Genomic DNA, 24,101 nt, shown 5'->3' on the forward strand with positions numbered 1-24,101 from the left:
ACATTGAACCAAATCTTTATATTTTGAAAAATAAAAAAGGAACATCTGAAGATTTCCAGTTGAACCAACATTTTTCACTATTTTATGACATTTTAGAAACTAAATTCATTCATTAAGAAAAGAAGTCCCTGACTAATCAAGTGAAAGTGAAAACACTCTTTTTCCCAGCCCCAAATATTCAGAATGGGATTACTGTGGAGGATGAAGAGGTTGAATTTATTGTTCATAAAGAACTGAAGTAGACAATTTAAAAAAAATCTGAGTAATAGACAGTTTGTTGATACATTTCTTTACACCAAAAGTTCAGACAAAATTAACAAAACTCACAAGATAGAATTAATGATAATCACCCATATTGTTCATTTTTATTATTCATTCATCATAAATAGATGAAAAAGCCATCAGGACTCTGATTTTCTTCACTGAACAACAAATATTCTTTATCCTTCCCGGTTTTAAATAAAAACCAAAGCTGGGAATGAATCAGATGAAATGTTTGTGCTTGTTGTTGTTCTGCAGTTCAAAAGATTAAAGACAATATTTGACATGATTTACAGTTGAACAGCTGAAAGTTTGATTCTTCTCATCTGGATGTGACGAAGGAACCAACACAAACAGGTTTAAAGCTGTTTCCACTGATCCAGCTGATCTGAGCTCAGTTTGACGTCAAACATCACACACAAACAGGATTTAACAAAAAACACAAGAAAAAAATGAAATGCAACAGAGATCAATCTGATCCAGAACAGACTGGGCACATACACAGCTGTGATAGACAGCATGTGATCCGGTCCTGTTTCTTAAGAGCCAACGTTTGGGTCGAATGGAAAAGCTGACGTTTTGGAGGGTTGATATGACAACAATTCCCTGTTAAAACGTCAAATAATATCTTCATCAGTGCGCTTCAGAAGCGCTGCAAGTGTATTTTTTAGCTTTGGACAGTCAGGTTAGCTGTTTACGGTCTTTATGCTAAGCTAAGCTAACCAGCTTTAGCTTCATGTTTCACATGCGGACACGAGAGCGGAGTCAGTTTGAACATCTGTTCTTCAGCTAGAGAGAGAAGAAAGGGATTTCAGTAAATGTTGAACTGTTCCTTTAAGAGGTGTTCACGACTCGTGATGACATCAGCAGCTGAATGACACTTTGCTTTATTAAGAAACAGGGTTATTTGGTACAAACATCATGAATGAAAACCAGAAACACTCTGATTGAAGTGTCTCCACATTCTGGTCTTACACAGTTTCAGGATCAGGTCCAGAATTCAGGATGCTTCATACGAAATTCAACAACAGCTGACGTCCTAAAGACCCAAATCATCATCAGTTGTTTGCTTTGTCGGTCGGCTCTGCGACCTGTTTCTGTGTCTTGGTAAGAATTTGGTAGCATTAGCTGAAAGTGAGCAAGCTGCACATGCACGTCATGTATGAACAATAAAACTAAAACCACGGCAGGAATGTTCTCATAATCCGCCATGTTTCCTGTCAGTCCTGCCCTCTCTGCTCCTGTTGGATCTCCTCAGAAGGTCCTGACGCCGTTTCTCATTCAGAAGCTGCTGGATGCGTTTGTTTTGTGTTCGCTCGCGAAACGGCGGCATCCGTGGCACAAAGTAGTTCTGCTGTCCCCTGGTGATGTCACCGTCCAATCCCACAATCCGGTACGGCACCTCGTCCACCGTGTTGTTCTCCTTCTTAGAAAGTGGGAAGAAGGAGGACGATGACATTGGCTTTGGATCGATATCAGTCTGAAGGCTCCTCCCCCCTGACATTCTGTTTGGTGATGACGTGGCAGTGATGATGTCATCAGCATCAGCTGGCGGTGTGGTGGGGAACTCTGGGACAGCAGACGTCCTGATGGGCGCCAATGTTGCACTTTGATCCTCAGCAGTTAATATGGGGAGTGTAGCAGGGGTCATCGTGGTAGTGGTAGTTTTCCTCTTGAACAAATGTGGTGGAGCAGTTTTTCTTGGACGTCTTGTAGTAGCAGTAGTAGTAGCAGTAGTAGCGGTACTAGCAGTACTAACAGTAGTAGCAGGTGGAATGATATCAGCAGCGTCAAGCAACGGATCCTCGTAGGACGAATACTCGTCGTAATCGTCGTACTCCACGTACACAAAGTCGGTGGTGCTCCTGCTGGTGGGGGGTGGAGTTACAGTGAAGCTCAAAGATGGTGTGCTGATGATATCAGTGATGATGTCACTGATGACGAAGCTGCTGTTGGACCAGGAGGAGGTGGATGCTGAAGTCATCGTCTCCGTGGTTAAACTCCACACACTAGGAGACAAAAACAAGGACGATCCGTGAAATGAGGCCAGGACTGTTTAAAGGATCGGAAATGTTTCAGTTAAACATTAAATACTGATGAGTCAATGAACGTTCACAGTCAAAGCTGAAGCTTGGACAGAACTGTTTACTGTATGCTGGACATGCAAAACGTCTGAAGCAGGTTTATGAGGACTGTGGTTAGAAGAGTGACCTGAGAGACAACTGTCCTGCTCACTATATCCAGCCAATATGCAATACAAGGACAAAACAATAGAGTCTTGACAGCCAGACTCAATTTTTAAGGATTTCAGTGAAAATTTTACATTCAGTTATCCCAGGAAGAAGGGGCAGCGTCTTTCTTGTCTAATTCGGACCAACATCTGTAGAATATTTTGAACATTATATAAAATGTTCTCATGTTTTGATTCCCACCAGTGGGAAGAAGCCAAAGAAACCTGGAAGCTGCACTTCCTCTAACGTCCAACAGATGCTGCTGTGATCAAAGTTAAGCTCTCAGCAGATTCATTGAGCTTCATACACACAGAAACACACACACACACACACACACACACACACACACACACACACACACACACACACACACACTCTTTGGTCTCACCTGCTGTTGGAGGTCGGTGGGTTTGTGCTGTTGAAGTTGGGACGCAAGCTGCTGGAGTTGTCAGAGCTGCTGAAGTTTCTCTCGCTGCAGGACTTGCAGCACATCTGTCGGTATCCGGCGATGGAGCAGTACCGACTCAACACCTCCATCCGGCAAAACACTGAGCGGTCACCACGGCAACGCTGCCCTGGAGACAGAGCGGGAGTGACGGCTCAGTTAATGAAGTCTGACACCAGAACAGAACAGGTGATCAGTGGGTCCAACATAATGCTTTCAGGTTTATTTACTGGGTTGTGCAAAAAGTTCCCGGCTGTTGATCTGCATCGCCTTCACCTGGATACACAATCTGAAAATGACCTCAGAGCTCAGCCTCCACGTTTACACCTGGTTTTAATGCGTGTTCTCATCCTCTTTTTCATTTCCTTTTGCAGTGCATAGCTTTCACTTTGACAGGCAGTTTTAGATGACAGAAAGAGGCAGAGGAGGCAGGTGAACTTCCACCTTGTGGGGCAGATGATTTATCTCAAGAACCTTGGCCAACTATTCAGACGTCATCCACACCTGCATTAACATGTGTTTTCCTGATCCAGATTATGGGGTCTGAGTCACTGCAAATAAAACAAAATGAGCCCAAAACAAACTGCAAGAAATTATCTAAACCTTCTGCAGACAACATAAAAATGTCAAATGAATCTTTTGTCCTCTTTTCTACTCTCCTGTCCTGCCATTATGCAGAATCAATAAAAATCCCAGTCCAATAAATCTTTAAACCATCAGCCATCATCTCAGACAACAGAAACCTGAGTAACATTACATTTTACTGAGAAGGTGGAGAGAGAGGAGGAGGAAGAGGACGACCAAGCAAATTAGGTAAATGAGAAGAAAGAGCAGAAAAAGGAAGAAAAGAACCCTGTGGAGGAATAAGGAGGAAGAGTCTGTGTTTTACTGGAGGAGATCTTCGGAGCTGGGAAGCTGGTGTTGGACCTGGACAGCCATTTAATTATGGCGTTCTTCTGGTCACCTGCAGGTGGAGACAAACACAGCCAGTTACACACAGACTGCAACTCCCAGCATCCCTCCTTCTCTTTCAGGGCACAGAAGTATAATATGTGATTGGTCAATATCTACCGCCGCAGAGCAGGCCCTGGCAGGTGCGGGTTGTGATTGGTCGAGGCTCGCTGCAGTTTTGGGCTGAACCTTCGATACTCGAACATGCAACCTGACGTTCCTGAGTCCCGTTTCCACACGATACTGAACACTACAAAGATAAAAGCATTGATCAAACACTGATGTGCAGATTGTAAATTGATCTGGTATTGATCTAAGGTCATATTCAACAAACATCCTAGGGCTAAAAGTTGTTCCTAACTGGCCAAGTTAGGTAACAGTCCAGAAAGGAAGTCTGGAAAGATGAAGTTCAGGGTAGTCCAGAGAGAAGGAACGTAGAGCTAACCGGAAAGATAAAAGTAGAGATATTCTAGAAAGAAGGGAAAGATAGTCCAGAGAGGCAGAAGTTAGCTCTAGAGGTAACAGAGTTAGAGGGATTCCAGGAACAATGATGTTCTAGGTCAGCCAGAAAGAAGGAAGTTACAGCTAAAATAGGCGCTTCAGCAATGAAGCAAGAGGAGCAAATGCATCCTCATCATTCAGTTAGGGGGAGCAAAGTTATGGTTTTCCACTCTTTGTCTCAGCCGCCTAAAGCTTACCACATTATTTTCAGCAACTGAGAAAGACAAGTGTATTCCAAGATAACAAGTAGTTCAGAGTAAGTCAGAGATTTTTGGATCACCCTTTGAGTTCCTTCAGTCTAACCCATTGCTGATCGTTTGCTGTGACTGACAGCATTCTTTGGCTGTCAGTCAGTCTGTCAGTCCACACAGGAGACTGGCTGTACAGAAAGGTGAGAAATCAGTGAGCTTAACTGTCATCAGAGACTGCAAATAGAACACAGGAAAAGACGGCCTGCTGACTCCAGCCAAACTATAAATTAGCTAAAAATAGGATTGTACTGTCTCCAAAATGCCAAACCTACTGAACATCACATAACTTTACCAGTCTGGCCTCCTGACTTTAGCTTGCTGATTTCACAGTATTTGGCTGTGGAGATGGGACGATCACAAAGACACCTTTAAATCTGATATAGCTAATGACATTTTGCATTAGCCTTGGTTGATTTTGTTATGTTGGAAGTAGTCGAAGCTAAATACACATGAACTCAGTTTACCCACTGTTTTCAAATGCAACAAAGGGCTTATTCAAAATTTACTCTAAGTGGTTTCATAGTAAGGCCTACCTTGACCAAGACTGTCTTGAGGAGCAAAAGTCACTCTGTGAGTTGAATATTAAAATAGTCATTGATTTGAGATGACGTAGGTTAAACTGATCTGCTTTTAATGTTTGATTATTCATTACGGTATAACATTAAAACTACACCAGATAGGGTTGCTATTGAGAATAGCTACCACGAGAGCACGTGTGTTAAATATTCAGGTGGGGCTGGAATTACATAGTTACTGTAAGGCCATTTTATTCATCCAAATTGTAGAATCCCCCTCCTATTATGTATTTTTCCAAAAGTGCTCTCCCATCTAAACACATAAACAACTGCCCGGGACTTGTCCCCTGGTTTTACTGTTCATACCGGGGTCCAGGGCCCAGCTCGCCAGGAAGCAGGACAGGGGAAGCGGTTGCAGGGTTGTTTAACATCTGGGCGGTCCTCGCCACATAGTTTGCTGTGCACTGAGCGCTGCTGCTGCTGCCCCACGCTGGACATCTGCTGGCAGCTCACCCAGCGACGCTGCCACCCCGTCTGACCACAGGAGGCGCTGCAGTCCTCCCACTCCCCGGTCACCCAGCTGAGTTGACAGAACAGTAGGATTTCATACAACAAACCGTGCTTTCTTGTTGGATGAGTGATACTCCAACATTGTTCTTTCACTATTAAATTCTAATCATGTCGCCAATGATGCATCTATAAACATCTTGCCATTTTGTCATATTAACCAGTCCTATAGAAGGAGGATAGAAATGGCTCAGATTTGGTCATGTGGCACCAGAACAGAGTGGCCTGTACCCAAAATCAGCCCAAACTTGGTGAGCTACGTATCAGCATGGTGACCTATAACATGTTACCGTGGCGAGCTGCAGGCATTGGTGTTGCAGTTACGGCTGATGGCCCTCGGTTTGTTGATGTTGGAGCAGAACATCCTGTGTAGCATTTTCCCATCAGCCTTCCTCCTGCAGCCAAACCTGGTGTATTGTTTCCCTGGCAAACCAGACAACACTGTTAACTACCATGCAGCTGATACTTTGGTAACCACATTATCCAGCTAGCTACCAAGGTGATAACCAGCAACAGAGTTCTTTACCTCCTCCGCAGGGTTTAGAGCAGTGTGACCACTTCTTCAGAGCCCACTCATAGAAGATAGTATCCTCCTGCACCAGGTTGGACTCCAGCGAGGACCGGACACCATCCTGGATGATGTACTTATATGAAATGGTCACCTTTGAGTCTCCATGAGAACGGACCTGACAGACAGAAATAAAGGCAGGCGGTGGTTTTTCCGATTTTGTCTCTAGTCAGACACACTGTGAGAACGTGGGATTGCTTTCCTGTGTTGACAGACTGACCATAAGCAGAACTCCATATTTCAGTGGCCCTGTGGTCTGGATGGACTCCTGCTCCTCAGTATGTCTGTACTCCCACGCAACACCCGTCTCGATCACCACTCGGGATTCTGGTAGCTCATCTTCATCGTTGAGGAAGAGGTGACCTGTCTCCTGGTTGTTCAACGCTGGAGCAGAAAACAATGAAAAGAAGCTTTTCCACAAAATGGCGAGCCACGTCTGTTCCTTATGTTGGACAAAATAAACTCATCCTCTAACTGAGCTGAGAGCTTTCAAGTGTGCCACTGATGTGCGTTAATGTGCCACACAGCGATATAAAGACCCTTCGTTCTTTCAGAGTTTCCTTCTGTCTTACCTAGGATGTGAGGAGTCCCTTTGAACTCCTGGATCAGCAGGTGTCGGGCTCCTTTAGGGATCTCCAGGATCTTTAGGTAACCTAGGCCATGGGAACAGTAATCATGAATCGATTAGTAATGAACACTTCCACAGAAATATGATCAAAGCCAACAACAGTAGCAATCATCAGTAACTACCATCCCATCACTGCATTGTGCGTGGCAGGACCAGCTTTGTGCCTGTGCAAAAATAAGTTCAGTAGTTCCTGTTTACTTTCACAGAATATATCTGCTCTCTGTTCAGAGGTTCCAAAATGAACAAGGTTAAAGTATTTGACTGGAACTTGTTTCAACAGGACACAAAACTTCAGGTAAAGTTTCTCCTTTGATCAGATGTCTTTCAGAGACCTTGTTTCTTTGTGCTTCGGGTGAAGTTTCCTTTGATGATCCTACAGCTGGAGTTATCTCCTCCACACACACCACATCGATCCTCCTGCTGGTCTGAAGCAATCTGTCCATCACAACCTACATGCTGCATTGGGAGAGAGGAAACAAGGACAAAGGAGAGGAAACAAGGTCAGAGGGGAGGAAACAAGGACAATGGAGAAGTAATAAGGACAAAAGAGAGGAGCAGATCTTGGAAGATCAGTGGCTGTCTTTGGGAGAGCACTGATCTTCCTGTTTCACCCAGTGAAAACTGAAAACCTGAAAATATGCCTTGTGAGTCCATCCCAGACTGAGCATTATGGTTAATGAAGGTTCCTGTACAGATGTCAAAGTGTCAAAGAGCAACTTAACACCCAGTTTTTTCTCTAGTCAGTTTGTGAAGGGTACATTACACTTTAGCTTTAACACACCCGTGACAAATTAAATCATGCATTCAAAGCCTTTTAGATGTTTTTTTTTGGGGCCGCTGTGGCTCAGGAGATAGAGCAGTCGTACACCACTCAGGAGGTTGGTGGTTCGATCCCTGGCCTCGGCAGTCCACATGCCGAAGTATCCTTGGCAAGATACTGAACTCCATAAAAACTGCCCCCGATGCTGCGCCATTAAAGTGTGAATTTATATGTACGTCGCTTCAGATCAAAGCATCTACAAATGGCTGATTGTAATTGTTTTAGTGGCTAGATGTGACATCTGACAGTCACCCAGAATTCATCAAATCAAAACTCGATGAACTTCACATCTATTGCAGCTGCCAACAGCTCACTTTGACATCAAGTTCCTGTTTGTGTGAACATACTCAGACACAGTTTGGATTCTGATCTCAGAATCAGATCTGGATCACAGTTCTGTTATTCATTCTGCCATATAACAACAGTACTGGGAGATATTATTGTATATAATGTGCTTTACCATACCACACCATGTCATATATGCCATACTACACTCCTAAATGCTATGCTAAATTTGGCATAGTATGTTATATCCTTTGTTATATCATGGATGCATAAAACATGACAATATAAAATCAATTGAAATCAATAGAATAGAATCAGTGGAATAGAATAAAATCAATAAAAATGAATAGATATGAAAGTAAACTTGCAGTCTCTTCAAACAGAGAGCGATGTGTCAGGAGTGACAGACATGTGATAATGAAAAACATATTTTAACATTAATCCCAAATTTGATTTCACGTTTGATATAGTTGTAGTTTTTGTACCAATTAAATGACATCAAAGCAACAACACAGACTAAAGAAGATGAGAAACTATATAAAGACCTCACACTCTCCTCGGACGCAGACGCTGTGGGCGTCGCTGTAGGAACACGGTGTCCCATCATGCACCATTCTGTTCATGGAAACCACGGCGGCCGTTTCCTTCGACTGACAGTAAAGTCGACAGCGCTCATCAGCTGCAGCACACGCAGAAGTATAAAGATGCACAGCATTTTTAAAGAAAGAAACACTATTATACAGAATATCACATCATGACACAGTCAGAGCCACTTAAGGTGGAATATTTAAGGTGGAACTTGAAGAGTTTAAAGACAGAATTCAAATTATTTTCTGTCTTTAAAGAGTTAAAGGGAGGAGAGGCCACAAGTTTCCTTCCACTAACAGATTCCTGACTGATGACTTTAACATGTGAACACACACACACACACACACACACACACACACACACACACACACACACACACTACAAGCACATACGCTAAAATGAGCAGAGAGGAAACTTATTCTAATCTTTAATTTCGGAAAAAAATGTGTGTATGTGCTTATGTGTGTGTCTGTGTGTGTGTCTCTCTCTGTGCTCATAGTTTGTGTGTTGGTTATGTCTCTATTATGATGTGTGTATTTAAGGTCAGCATATATTATGTGTCTCCTGTTTTCCCCTTTGTCTCCCGTTTTCCCCTCTGTCTCCTGTCTTCCCCAGTGTCTCCTGCTTTCCTCTCTGTCTCCTGTCTTGTCTGTCTCTAGTGGGTGTGGCTTCCCTCCTGGTTCCAGACTCTGTCCTCCTACAGACCTTTTGTCCATCAGTCCATCAGCCTTCAGCTCTTCATGTATCTTGTGCCAGATGTTTGTGCCTTTTTGATGACAGAGTTCTTCTTTGTTTGGATTGTACGAACCGTCTTTTACTGCTCAGGATTGTCAAACTCAAGCCTGCCCCTGTTCCCCCCCCCCCAGGTGCTCCTGCTGTCATCAGCCAAGTACTTCATCTGTCTGCTGGTGGTGTTCTAGACATGGGTCCACTTTCTGAACCGAAATGTGACGTACGTGTATGTAATGTGTGTATTTACGGTCTGTGTGTATCATGGGTGTATGTAATGTGTGTCTTTATGGCCTGTGTTTATCATGGGTGTATATGATGTGTGTATTTACGGTCAGGGTGTTGGTATGGCAACCAGTGATGTTTCTTTCCTTCATGTTCATAAAATGGATTCCAGACTTTACACTGATCCTCCCTGAAAGAGAAAAACAATAATCAGCCTGCAGGAACACACAAACACACAAACTGACTGCTGAGGTTAACAACACAACACAACACAACACAACACAACACAACACAACACAACACAACACAACACAACACATTCTGGTGAGTAAAATCAAGCTGAGTCATGTTGAGTCCAATTTGAAGTTGAGGACTCAAGGAGGTCAAACAGAATGGATTGAACTAGAACTGTTCATTACAGCCATCGAATCGAGGACTCGCATCAAGCTGAGTTAAATATAACAAAGTGAAGTTGAGTTGAGTCGAGTAAATGGACTGCAGAAGTGTAGAGATGTGTTAAAAACAATTAAGTGGAGTGGAGTACAGTAGACTCAAGTCCGGTCAAGCTGAATGTAGTAAAGTTGAGAAAAATGCAAGTTCACTACAGTCGAGTAGAATCTAGTCAAGTCTAGTCGAGTTCAGTCCAGTTGACTGAAGTGGAGGAGTAAGGCGGTTTGGAGTCGATGCAGAGTGGAGTTGAGTAGAACAGAGTTATGTGGAGCTGAATCAAGTCCAGTCCAACGGAGTGGTGTGACGTCAAATCAAGTCCAGTGAAGTCCAGTTAAGTCTAGTTGAAGGACTTGCATTAAGTGGGATAAAGTAAAATAAAACAAAATAGAACAGAATGCAATATACAAACCATACCTGAAGTCAGTCAGCGGTGGACACTCTTCTTGGCTGCACAGTTGGAACTCATAACTGTTTCCAAAGCAGGTGCGCCCCCCGTTAGCTGGACTGAGAAAAACAACTGGTTAGTCTCTCTGATAGGTGTCTCCTGTGTAACATCACAGATGACTGACAGCTCACTCACGCTGGGTTGTCACAGCGCCTGGCCCGAAACCTGACCCCGCCCCCACAGGTCCTGGAGCAGCTGCCATATGGACTCCATGTTCCCCAGCTGCCATCTTGTCTCAGCATGTCAGGGGTCAACTTCATACAGAATCCCTTAAAACAGTGCTGCAACAAGAGACGGTTACCATGAAGCTGCAAGGAAGTTCAGCACACAGCTGGATTCAGGTTGTGGTTAACCTAGCTTAGCATTAAGACTGGAGGAAGGGAGAAACAACTTGCCTGGCTCTGCCAACTGGATTTGAAGTATGGAGCCATGCTAGCAGGTATCATGATTGATTAGGCATCTTCATTGTGTTAGTTTTAGCATGTTAGCATGCTAACATAACATAGCTACTTAGCAGTAAACACAGCGTCCAGCTGAGGTTGATTGGAATGCCATTAGTTTTGAAGGTTTTTAGTCATAAACCAAAGCATTAGACACATTAACATGTTGACCTGATGATGGTGCTATGTGAAAAGTCAGGAGATCATCCATGTTATTAAAGTTCATCCTGAGAGGAACATGAACGTCTGAACCACATTTCATTGCATTTCATCTATCCAAGAATTTTTGAGATATTTCAGTCGGGACCAGAGTAGTGGATCAACATGTATCCAGATGCTTTCATGAAAACAAATTAATTTATTGACCAATATCTCTGAAGCTCACTGATTAACATGATTAACAGGATTAAACCCACAATGACCTGAATGTGTCCTCACCTTCCCCGGTCCACACTTTGTCCCATCAAGCGGCGGACCTTTCTTGGTTTTACAGTAGAACGGGTTGTTGTAGTCACTGCACCACAGCTGTTTACAGGGCTCATGGGTCGTGTACTGGAGTCAAACACACATACAAAGATGTTTAGGTTAAAATGCAAAACATCAATACAAAGTATTGACAGACAGCAAGAAAAAGTAATGTTAACTCAAACAGCAGTAACATAAAGTGGAAATGTTTTAAATGCTCATAAAACATCAGATTCTGACTTCTTAAATCTGAGCCGAAATGAAAACAGTCAGGACCAAACTGAAAGAAACTGTGAAAAATAAATCAATTCAACACAAACATGGTAACCACAAACCTGTGAGAGAAAAATCAAACAACGCAGTTACATCATCATGTTGAAATGTTGGAAACTCCCAGAACAAAGACGTCATGAGATTAAAAACTGCTGATACATTTGATCTAACGTGTAAGTCATCCTCCCGGGGAGGGTTTGTATGTGATCTCATCAAACGGTTCACAGTTAACATCCTGAACAGATGTGGTGTTGGCCTCCAACCTAAAAACATCAGCAGGGCAATTCTGCACACATCAGTCTCACCAATAGACATCAGAAAACTTGAACATTTAACGCCTGTTTCAATTTAAAGTGCTCAGTTTGGACTGATATTTAAATTGTTTCTTAAATCAGATTTTTGTCATTTTTCCTAACTACAGATATTGTGTTTGTTTTTAATCCTGCAGTCCTGTTTAAAAGTTTCCTCAAATATGTATTAGAAACTGTCAAAATGACCAGAAATCTTAAAGAAATGGGAGGGACTGTGGACAGGGCTGTCCATTTCTTCCAGCAGTTTTTGCTCCTGAAGCGATGCTGCATGTGCTACTAAAAACTGTAAAGGCTTGAAATTGCAAGAGGCAGACAGACAGGTCAGCTGACAGACTGGAAGACGCACAGACAGAAAGACATACAGCAGTACAGAGACTGTATCCTGGTCCGAAGTCGAAGCGACACTGTTGGTCCATCGAGTACTGAAACCCTGGCAACTGAGGCAGAGCTGGCCAATCATGGTTGAATGGGTCATCACGGAGACAGTCATAAGTACTGAAGACAGAATCAGATGGACAGACAGACAGACAGACAGAACAGAGGTTTTTTGTTGACATATGGTGCGTTCAGGTGATGCCTGATGTGGAATTAGGGGAAAAAAATATTCACTCTACAGCCAGTCAGAGTTCAGTGTTTCAGTTGTTTACAGTCAGTATACTGGTAGTAGTAGATACTAGTAGTACTGACTGTAGGTACTTGTGCAGCTCCCTCCAGCTGCATCGAGACCAGTGGTATCGATGGAAGGTGGCTTGAACCCGTGGAGACATGATGCTGCCCAACGGCACGTCATCAGCACAGTCATTTGCCTCACCGTCATGCTCCATCCCTAAACTGAGACAGACAGATAGATGATCAGGCAGACAGACAGACAGACAGACAGACAGTCTGACAGACAGATGATCAGGCACTTAAGTCTTGAATCTTGTCTATATGTTGTGGTAACTATAAAGGTGAATGTTATCGTCTCTACATGGACACCCGGGAGTTGTTTCTGTCTGTATGTGGACACCTGGAAGTCCATTATTGTGTCTGTGTGAACACTTGGGAGTCATTATCGTCTCCATGTGGACACCTGGGGCTCTGTTGTCATGACTGCAATCTGTTATCACCTTTATGCCTGGGAGTCATTTTGATGTTGTCTTTAAATACACGGTCTGATTATTTGTACTGCCAACAAATTTGCATTTATTTGTAAGTGTATGTGCTTGTGTGTCTCACACGTGTCCTGTTTCATGGGCAGCTACGAAGGCAGAGGAAAAACCGTCCTCAAAGACGAGAACACAACTCCGATGCAAGTGACACATTCCTGTAACTGGAGCATAACCTGCAGAGAAATATCAAAAGGTCTGACGTCAGCTTTAAGAGGTCAGGGTCTGGTCAGGCAGGTGGTGTAAGTAGTAGTACTTGTAGTTTTAGTGGAAGAATTAGTAGTTGCAGGAGTTGGTCAGGTAGATTGCGTTAGTAGTAATACTTAATGTATGTATTCATAGAAGTATTAGAGGTAGTACCCTGCATGCCAGAGGTGCTGAACTCCTGCCTGGTCAGGTAGATGGTGTTAGTAGTAGTGCTTGTAGTACATATTAGTGAAGGTATTAGCGGTAGTACCCTGCATGCTGGAAGTGCCAAACTCCTGCCTGGTCAGGTAGATGGTGTTAGTAGTAGTGCTTGTAGTACATATTAGTGAAGGTTTTAGCAGTAGTACCCTGCATGCCGGAGGGGCCGAACTCCTGCCTGGTCAGGTAGATGGTGTGGTCATGCTGCTCGGCGTGACTCTGCTCCCTCTGCTGGAGATACGACCATCCACATACGTTCTCCAAACTCTTCTGGGGATTCCCCACAGAGATCATCTCCAGGGACTGATGGAGGGACACTATTTTTTAATTGTTTTTGTAAACCTTTACAAATCTAAAATTGGTACAGATTCCCTGAAGAGGAAATATTCGTTTTAATAAAATGCTGAAAAGTGGGCGGTTGTAGCTGAGGAGGTAGAGCGGTTGTCCACCGATCAGGAGGTCAGTGGTTCGATCCCTGGCCTCGGCAGTCCACATGCCGAAATATTCTTGGGCAAGATACTAAGCCCAAAAACTGCCCCTGATGCTGTGCCATCGGTGTTTGAATTCATATGTACATCGCTTTGGATCAAAGCGTCTGTAAAACAACTAACCATAATTGTAATTGTAAGTAAGTAGTTATTGGCCCAGGGTGATTGGATAATAGCACTGACCAAAGCAGGGGAACCAGAGCGTTTGAAAGCAAAGTGGAAAACAGAAATGGTCTAAGTGTGTAAAAGTTCTTTTTATAAACTGAAACAACACCACCTCCCTGACCCTCTTCATCTATTTAAACTTTATTGCTTGCATGAAATCACGATTGAAAATACAATCTTGTTTTCCTGTCGGAGTTCAGTCCAAAGGAACACACAGCTGAACTGAACTGTTCACTTAATTCTTTAAACTAAAAAACAACACCTGAGATCCAACAAGACACTGTCTTGGGCCCCATAGTAGGAGGGCCCACAAAGTAGTAGATGAGACAAAATAAAGTTTACACACCATTAATGGACAATTCTGTCCTGAAGACAAAACTGCCAAAGAAAGCCTATCCTTCCTGAACAAGGCAGTACAACAACTGGACAACATTAGTTAATTCACAGAAAAGTGCCCTGACCAGAATCCTTCTGTAGCTTTGAAACAGAGTCACAGTGTGGTACCTGTGATGGAGACAGTATGATGATGTTGACCAGGACAACATTGATGTTGGCACCCAGAGAATGATCCTGATAGATCTCATTAACCTGGAACAGAAACACACACACATACAGAGGTACTGTAGTATTGGCCAGAAATTATTGGTCTATCTGACCATCTTTGCTATATTTTGGGAAATGCAAAAATACAGACTTGAAATTCTACCTGTCTTTTCAGAAATCTGGATTAAACTTCTATAACTGTCTAGACTCACTGCCTGATTGTAATGGAGGGGTTTCTTGTTGTGTCACCCCCAAGGAAAGAGAGGATCAAGTCTACTGTGATTCCTGCTGAGCCCACTGAGAAAATCAAGTTGGAAGATCAGGTTGACTAGAGCTTGTACCAACATTGTGTGACTCTTGGCACATCTGTGGTTCTTTGTGATTGAAAGTCAAGGTGCTCAAGGTATTGGTAATCTTTGTAATCACATTGTCCTTTGTACTTTTTGAACATCGGGTTGAAGAGGGACATAGAGCTGGAAAGTGATCACTGTTTGGTGATGAGTTGAATTGGGTTGCCCAGACAGACAGAGTAAACCCGAACATGTACTTAACTGACTTAGTCCTCTTGGTCCCCTGTGAGATTTAGGAGCTCTTGCCATCATTGTTATCACTGGCCACATGTTGAGCTTCCCCCAGAGTTACCTTTGTTTTGTTAGTTTGTCTGTCACAGTTCTAGGTTCCAGGTCATTTTTGATCCATCTCAGCTCAACATTTGAGATGTGATCTCTCTCCATTTCAGATTTTATTTCACAAATGATGTTTTTGCTTTTGTCTTTTCTGTTTATTCCAAGATTGTGATCTTGTTATGTCAGAATATCCGAACACCCTTCTCTGGCATCTGTTGTTGAATATGTAAATCCTTATCACAGTTGCTTTGCTTTCTTGCCAGCATTCAGATGTGTACATTAGGACAGATGTGGTGTTGCTGTAATGTAGACGGGAGCACCAGAAAACTTTCCTTATTTACTGGTAAGGTATGTGGTAAGGCTTAACTGGGAACATGTAGCTGAGGCTTCTGTCTGTGAAGTCTTCAACTTCCAACAATGGAATAACTTTTCCTGTGTGATTACGACGGGAAAGTTGGCTATGTTGTAAAACAGTTCATTTTTTGGCCTGTTTTGATGGTGTTGATCGTTGATATATGATCGGGAGTCTGCACAGGCTGTTTTATTTTGCGAACTGATCGGATTCTCTCCCCTGTTCCTGTGCCTGACTCCCTGTCTGGCTCAACCTGCTCTGTGCAGCTTGATGTGGTGCGATGTGGACTCGCCATTTCTCATTAGTGAGGCAACATCAACTACATTTACTCCTGAATTACAAATCTGTGCTCATGTTTCGACTTACTATGTTCATGAGTGTCAGAAGATATTTCTGGATGTGGTCTCGGCCATGGAAAAGAAGAACAGAGTAATCCACAGCTAACAAAACCTGGAGGAGGGAAAGAGAGCTTTAAGGGAGGTTAAATAGTTAAGTAAGCTCTACACAGACAACAGTTCATAAACCTCCATCTTAAACAGTTCAGTAACCTCTATGTTAAAAAGTTCAGCCTCTTCAATGTAGCGCCGCCGTCGAGCTGAACTGGATCTTGACTGCAACATGTTCTGGTTCAAGTTCAGAGAACCTAACAGCGGACCTGAGGACAAACAAAAGGAAAATCTCAGTAATCGTGGTCTATACTGAAGTTAATTTTCATCAATTACAAAAATTTGAAGACGTTGCTGCATTAGTTGTATTGTCTTTTAACCTCAACTGAACGTACTGACTTCCAGGTGATTCTAATGACTCTTAGGTAACTCTAACAACTCTCAGACCAACTTAACGACTCTCAGGTAACTCAAAGCACTCCCAGATGACTTCAAAAACTCCCAGGTGACTCTGACAACTCTCAGGTGACTCTAATGACTGCCAGGTGAGTCTAAGAACTCTCAGATCAACTTAACTCTCAGTAACTCAAAAGACTCCCAGTTGACTCTAACGACTCTTCATTGTAGCCGCTATCACTGTTGTGATAGGAGTATTAACACTCCCGACCTCCAGAGGGCAACAATGACGACTGTTCCTTCCTGTAAACGATGCTTGTATTGTCTTGGTTTGACAGAAGGATTTGTTAGAAGAATTATTATTATTATATTTGATGAATCAGAGTTTCTTCAGTTTATATGAGAAACATTACAATCACTGCGATGAAAAGCAAGCTCACATTGTCTGAACTGTCTTGTGCCACCATCAGTTCGGGTGACCTTAGATCATAAACAAGAAAATCAGCTGAATCGGATGCATTTTTTTGCTTTCTTCTGCAGTTGTCCACTATTTTCACACAAGACAAAGGAAATTAATAGTGGTTTCAGTCATTGCCAAAAGTAGTGGAATTACAGTAACGTGTCCCTGTTACTTAAATGGGTTATTCTCAACACTGATTGTGACCGAAGGAACAAAGACGGTCAGTATTTAACATTGTCGCATTTACCAATAACTGAATAAAGAGGAGGGAGGAAGAGTTGCATGGCTCTGATGGCTGATCCAACAGGTGTTCTTTGGTGGTGGCGGTAAAAGAAACAGGACCGTTTGTACCCACATGGTACTGACAACCAAAAACCAACGCACTCCCTCTGTGAAATAGTATTTCTATTTCTGTTTCTATTTATATAGTATTATTTACTTTTTAAGCATATAGACAAACAAGGCGACCAGTGCATATGTACTGTAGGTCTTCTACAGCTGAACAGCGTTACTGGTAAAAAGTGGTCAAAGGGAACAAATGGACATTAAACAATGGACAGACATCCATTTTTCTCTAACTTACTCATTGTTTTGTGTCGGAAACATAAATCCTGGTTATTTTAAAATGTTTATGAAAACATCTGTTGTGAAGGAAATGACATCAGCGATCAGAAACAGACTCTCTGAGGTCACACTGTGCTGCTGGAGGCTCAGGGTGAGTTTAGCTGAGGTGAGAAAAAACTCGCTCCTCATTGGCTGATGCTGGTATGAAGACAAACAGATTTAAAGAGTCAATGACTGCAAGGATGAACCATTCAGGAGCTGAACTATCTGTCAACTCTGAGTCCAAAACCTCCAAAACCTCCAAAACTCTGAACCTCGCACTGCCACGTCGTAGCTGGCTGAGTATGTGTGTGTGTGTGTGTGTGTGTGTGTGTGTGTGTGTGTGTGTGTGTGTGTGTGTGTGTGTGTGTGTGTTGTGAAGCTCCCGTCATCTCTGCCAAGTCTCCTGGAACAACTTCTCTGTTTTCAGTTTGATTCTTTCCTTCTGCAGAAACAACACAGCAGATATTTTGGAGGAGCTACGCCGTAAAAAACAGGTTCTGTGTTTGTTTATCACAATTCGTCCTCTTTGCTTGAGGTGCAAAACCACACTTCATTCATGTAACTGCACATAAATTCACATTCCACAAACGACATACCTCGTGAGTCAAGGTTCCTGTCAAAAAACTTTCAGAAAGAGAAGGATTTCCTGAACAATGTGTGAGTGAGTATTGCTGTAAGTATTGATTGACAGGCCTGATTCTGTGACAGTGTTTGGAAATGATGGACATTGATCAGGTTTCCATCCAAAGTTAACTCCACAACATTACTTTTTGTCTTTGTCTTACTGTGTGTCCACCACAGCACTGATGGACACCCCTGTACATGTTGTACTGCATGTGGAGAAAAGTGAAGCCCTCAGTCTGTTTGTGTTGGTCCCGTTTCACTGAAGTACAGTTACAGTCTGAACATGGTGACTGTGGACAAATGACAAACCTCTCTCTGCTGTTGTATTTGAATGCCTCACGGTGCATTTATGAACCCTGCATGTGTTTTCTCACCTCGGAGGAAGTCGTTAGCGGTTTGATTGACAGTTTCAGATTGATTGGCAGCAAGTTGTTTCTTGATGATGGATGAGGAGCGATAAACAATGTGTTGTCTTCCTCTTTCCTCATCCTCCTCTTCTTTGTCTTCATCTCCTCCTGTCCTCCGTTGATCAAACGGCTCGATGAAAAACTCGTCCTGACCAACCCGGATCAAGCCAGCCTGGAGACACAGACAGCTGTTATCTACTGTCCAATCTACTGTGCAATCTGCTGTCCAATCTACTGCGTAATCTCCTGTCTAATATGCTGTTTAATCTACTGTGTAATCCGATGTCTAATCTTCTGTGTAATCTACTGTCTAATCTGCTGTCTAACCTACTGTGTAATTTACTGTCCAATCTACTGTGCAATCTACTGTCTAATCTACTGTGTAATCTACTGTCTAATCTGCTGTTTAATCTACTGTATAATCTACTGTCCAATATACTGTGCAATCTACTGTCTAATCTACTGTGCAATCTACTGTCTAATCTACTGTGTAATCTACTGTGTAATCTGCTGTTTAATCTACTGTGTAATCTACTGTCCAATCTACTGTGCAATCTACTGTCTAATCTACTGTGTAATCCACTGTGTAATCTACTATTTAACCTACTGTCTAATCTACTGTCCAATCTACTGTCTAATCTACTGTGTAATCTACTATTTAACCTACTGTCCACTCTACTGTCTAACCTACTGTGTAATCTACTGTCTAATGTACTGTCTATTCTACTATTTAATCTACTGCGTGATTTACTGTGTAATCTACTGTGTAATCTACTATTTAATCTACCATTTAATCTACTGAACTCTGATGATCAATACTCTCTTCCTTCTGACTGATTCTTCAATCAGTTCTGTGGATTCAGGTGTTCCTGTTATTGTGTCCACCTGTCGATTTGATCAGTCGTTTCTTTAAAAATCAGCAACTGCAGCAGGAAAATATTCTTCTTTCCCTCTTTCCTTTCCTTTCCTTTCCTTTCCTTTCCTTTCCTTCTCATCTCTTCCTTCCCTCTCGTCTCCCCTCTTTCCATTTCTTTTCCCCTCACCTCTTTTCTTTCCTTCTCATTTTTTTCTTTTCTTCCTTCCCTCTCGTCTCTTTTCTTTCCTTCTCGTCTTTCTGTCTTTAAATGCCTCTCATCTTTCCCTCACATCTGGCTTCAATCAGGCGGCTGAGCTCACGCTGTAAGAAGTGAAGGTAAAGTGTGCTGCAGTCAGGCAGAGTTGGCTGAGTTAAAGCGGCTTCGTGTCTTCATGTCTTACAGAGTATTTTTGTCTCTGCGCCTCAAATCGTTTCTTGTCTCACATGAATCGACGTGTTTCTCTTCTGCCTTCTGCTGACTTTAAACGAGCCTTTCTCATTAAAATCTCTCTTCATTTGTTTTGTTTTTAGGATCTGATGTAGTTTTTATTGTTGTGATTTTTACTGTTTTTCTTCTGAAAAATGTTGGCATGATGTGACACGTTTCTTCGTTTAATGGCATTCAAAGATGTTTCCTGTGTGGCTTTGAGCTCAGTCAGATGTTCTCATCGTGCTGCAGAGTGTTAAACTCTCTGTGGTTTCAGCTGCTCTCAGGTCAGCTCATACGGAAAGTCAGAATGCTCAAAAAACACCCGCAGCTGTCCAAACACGTGCCTCCATCAGCAGCTTCCTCAAAGAGGAGAATGATGATGATGATGGTGTGATGTTGTCGATTGGCACCTTTAATAATCTCGTCCAGCGCGTTTATGGTGGGACTCTGTGGTCGCTAACGGCTGACACTGGTTCACATGTGATAATGAATGTTCTGTCACTGATGGAACACAGTCAGTGAATGTTAGAGGAGCAGCAGGTGAAAACTTGCTTTTCTAAAGTAAAACATGCCAATATTTCTGTCTTTGCGCGTTTTACATGTCTGACCTTCATCACTGTGTCTCTGACGAACTCTGATTGGCTGTTGAATTCAAACCCATCGAGATAACGAAGGTGAACAAACATCACACATCCAGATGTGTGAAAGTCGAACATTTTCTTCAGTATCGGCAATAATCCATCTAATTATTGCTGATCGATCAATTGATCGATGGTCTGTGTGAACAGGAAGCCAAAGCAGCAAAATGTAAAGAGGAAGTTTCAGAGATGAACTTTCTAAAGATCTGACAGCTGATCGCCATGATCAGCTGATCAGATCTTGATATTCATTTGATGTGAACGCTCTGAGGTTAAAACCTTCGCTCAGGCCGTCGTGACGCTGATTTTAATCAGACTCACTTTGAACTTCAAACTTTTTCGGATGCATTTAGTGGACTTTATGAGGAGCTGTGAGACAAGAAGCAGTGAAGATGATTTCTGAACTACCACAATATAAAATAATACAAGTGATGAAGAGGAGCTGATGAAGAGCTGTACAGGGAAACAGGGACTTCAGGGGACATGAACCTGGTTCAGGTGACACCTACCAGCCCGTCACAGCTGCTGATGGCGACAGACGTGTCCTCCATGTTGGACACCTCTCCTGTGTAAAAGCAGCCGGTGTCTACTATTGGCTGAGAGTGTTTGCGTCCTGACTCCTCCCACCACTCCATGGTGGCGGCTGGGGCGACGAGACGAGAGTTCGGACGCAGCCGCAGGTGGAGCTCCTGACCGAACACCGTCACGTTATAGAAAAGCTCCGCCTCCTCGTCCGCGTAGCCCCTCCAGCTGGGAGCTCCTGCCTGATTGGACAGTGGTGCATCTATGGGCGGGGTCTGGTGTGCTGTGGCTGTGTCTGTTTGAGTCTGTCTATTGTTTCTGACCTTGTCCGTGGGCGTGTCCTCTACCGAGTGGGCGTGTCTTTTGCTTCGGTGCAGGTGGTGGACAGAGACTGACGCTGAAAGGAAACGCCCCTCTGAGGTGGTCCTGATTGGACGAATGACACCAAACTCCGAAAGGACCTGATGGAGAGAATCTGAGAGAGAATAAAGAAATGACTTCAGCGTGTCTTTGTATTGACAGATGTCTCATAAGTGTTCTTCGTGCTGATAGAAACGATGGACAGACAGGACACGCGTCTATAAATCATGTGTCTCAGAGATGAAACATCACTGAGGTCCTGCTGATCGTCCTCAGCTGAGGACACAGAGGACACAGTGCAGACGCTCACACACGTCAGAGAGACCGTGAGGAACACGTTCTTACTCCTGGACCAGGATCTCACATGATCTGGTTTCACTTTTAGTCTGTGCAAGAAGAGAGAACACAAAAACCACAGCGCGCGCGTGTGAGCGTGTGTGTGTGTGTGCGTGCTGGCTATGTAGTGAGGTCCAATCTGAGAGCTTTTAACCAGCAGATTGAGGACATTGTTAGAAAGTGAGGACGTCCTACCAACTTCAAAGGTCTGCTTGAAGGTTCTGGGTAAGATGAGTGTGTGTGTGCGTGTGTGTGTGTGTGTGTGTGTGTGTGTGTGTGTGACCTCTGACCTCGATGACCTCGGACAGAAGAAGAGCAGCCTTCTTCCATATTAAATCATCTCAGATGCTGTTCACACACACACACACACACACACAGACACACACACATACACAGACAGACACACAGACACACACACAGTCAGGATATGATGAAATATGATCTGAATCCTTCACATTCCCCAAACGCCAGAAACACATAAACACTAAGATTTATGGGAAAAACGTGGCGGGGAAAGTTCTGTGACTCAGACAGAACGGAGGAACGTTCCCTAATTCAGAACAGTTTCTACAGCTGGAACCATCAGAACAGAACACTGGGAGCACTGGGAGCACTGGGAGCACTGGTACTCTGTCAGCTGCTCAGCGATTGGTCAGTACGTTCCTGTCTGTTTCACCCTCACTGCAGAGGTCAGAGGTCACAGCCTGGAGGACTTAACAACGACGACAGAAGAAGAAGAAGAAGAAGAAGAAGAAGAGGAAGAAGAAGAAGAAGAATGGTTGTGTCCAATAAGATTTAGAGTAGTAGAAGTATTAACAGTAGTACAGTTAGTACAGAACATGCAGTAAAACAGCAGTTGAAACAGTATTCAGTAGACATTTAGCAGAAGTACTACTTCAATAATAGTTGCAGGAACAATGGTAGCAACAATAGTACTGACAATAGCAACAGTAGTACCAGGAGCACTAGTAAGATTAGCAGCATTGCTTGTAATATTTACAACTGCAGTAGCAATAGTACAAGTATTGGAATCTGTACAATAATGGTTGTTCTAACAGTAGCAGCAGTGTCTCATCTGTGTTGTCAGTGATGTAACAGTAACAGTTGCAGTCGTACAAAGTATAGACGTTGTAGCAGTTATAGTACTATGAGTAGCAGCATCAGTAGTATATGATAGTGGTAGTAGTACTAGTAGGTGTACTTGCAGTAGTAGTAGCAGCAGTAAAGTTGCAGCAGCACTGTCTTACCTGTATTGTCAGTGATGTAAATTGAGTGTAAACAGTCGATTGGCAACAGAAACACAATAATCAATAATCCATAACGAAGCTCATCCATCCTGACCGAGAGAGACAGGCAGAGAGTAAGACTGATAAACAGACAGAGAGACAGACAGAGAGACAGAGGGACAGAGAGACAGAGAGACAGGCGAACACAGCTGCTGAGTGCAGACTGAGCACTCTAACAGACACTCCTCCACTCGGTCTCATTATCTCCTCCCTCTGTCTGTCTGCCTGCCTGCCTGCCTGTCTGTCTCTCCTCCCCCTCACCACGCTGTCTCTCTCTCAGCAGCAGTGCAGTAATACTGCAGTAGATCTTCACTCTGCAGTACTACAGCTGTATTTTCTGTATTTGTTTCAGAGCACACTCATGTGATTTGAGTTTTATTCACACAGGAAATGTCAAGACATTCAATCACACACACACACACACACACACACACACACACACACAGCCCCCCCCCCCCCCCCCCCACACACCTACACACACACACAAACACACACACACACACACACACACACACACACACACACACACACAATGGTCAGTTGCAGTACCTGCTGTCCTCCTGTAGGTGGAGTGGTGATATTAAAGCTCGTCCTTCCTCCCTGTGTTTCTCATCCTCGCCTGGCTGTACCACACATGTCCTCCAGGTGAGTTTACCTGCTGTGTTCACCACCTGACAACCACTACACTCACAGTACCAGTATCAGTGGTGGCAGTACTAGTAACAATAGCAGTAGTCCGAACAGTAGTAACAGCAGCAGGAGTGACGGTATCAGAAGTAAAAGTACTAGCAGCAGTAGTATACGTATAGTAGCTATTGTGGAAGTGAATGAACAGGCTCGTACAATCTAATCCAGCTCCTCACAGCTGATCCTCCATCATCCAGCTCCTCACAGCTGATCCTCCATCATCCAGCTCCTCACAGCTGATCCTCCATCATCCAGCTCATCACAGCTGATCAACCCATTTGCAGAGTTATTTCACAGTTGGTTGAACGGACTGACCAAGTGTGATCCTTGTTGCTGTGGTGACATGTGCCAGCTCATCATCACCATCCATGTTGTGAGTCGACCATGTTGCTCTGTTGCATGATGGGTAACACTGACAGCAGGACGCTGTC

General features: G+C 43.4%; 1 protein-coding gene across 2 annotated transcripts; it reads right to left on the minus strand.

The window, feature by feature from the left end:
* Positions 1-133: 133 nt before the first annotated feature.
* LOC143333250 (A disintegrin and metalloproteinase with thrombospondin motifs 2-like) lies at positions 134-23,103 on the minus strand. 2 transcript variants are annotated; one of them, XM_076751262.1, is made up of 26 exons: positions 22,945-23,103; positions 21,325-21,476; positions 20,989-21,243; positions 18,523-18,727; positions 16,225-16,331; positions 16,043-16,126; positions 14,660-14,743; positions 13,652-13,805; positions 13,168-13,273; positions 12,637-12,780; positions 12,312-12,444; positions 11,339-11,452; positions 10,596-10,741; positions 10,430-10,519; positions 9,673-9,755; positions 8,569-8,702; positions 7,251-7,374; positions 6,863-6,943; positions 6,511-6,674; positions 6,249-6,408; positions 6,013-6,145; positions 5,522-5,735; positions 4,009-4,138; positions 3,827-3,901; positions 2,881-3,067; positions 134-2,270 (listed from the first exon to the last, which is right to left on the minus strand). In XM_076751262.1, exons 1-26 carry the CDS (start codon positions 23,030-23,032, stop codon positions 1,460-1,462), a joined length of 4,158 nt encoding a protein of 1,385 aa, XP_076607377.1. In that variant the 5' UTR covers positions 23,033-23,103; the 3' UTR covers positions 134-1,459. The 2 variants fall into 2 exon arrangements, with proteins under 2 accessions (XP_076607377.1, XP_076607376.1); XM_076751261.1 differs by having other exon boundaries at positions 20,989-21,476.
* Between the last annotated feature and the right edge of the window lie 998 nt (positions 23,104-24,101).

Source organism: Chaetodon auriga, chromosome 15, assembly GCF_051107435.1.
Source record: "Chaetodon auriga isolate fChaAug3 chromosome 15, fChaAug3.hap1, whole genome shotgun sequence".
NCBI classification, from domain to species: domain Eukaryota; kingdom Metazoa; phylum Chordata; class Actinopteri; order Chaetodontiformes; family Chaetodontidae; genus Chaetodon; species Chaetodon auriga.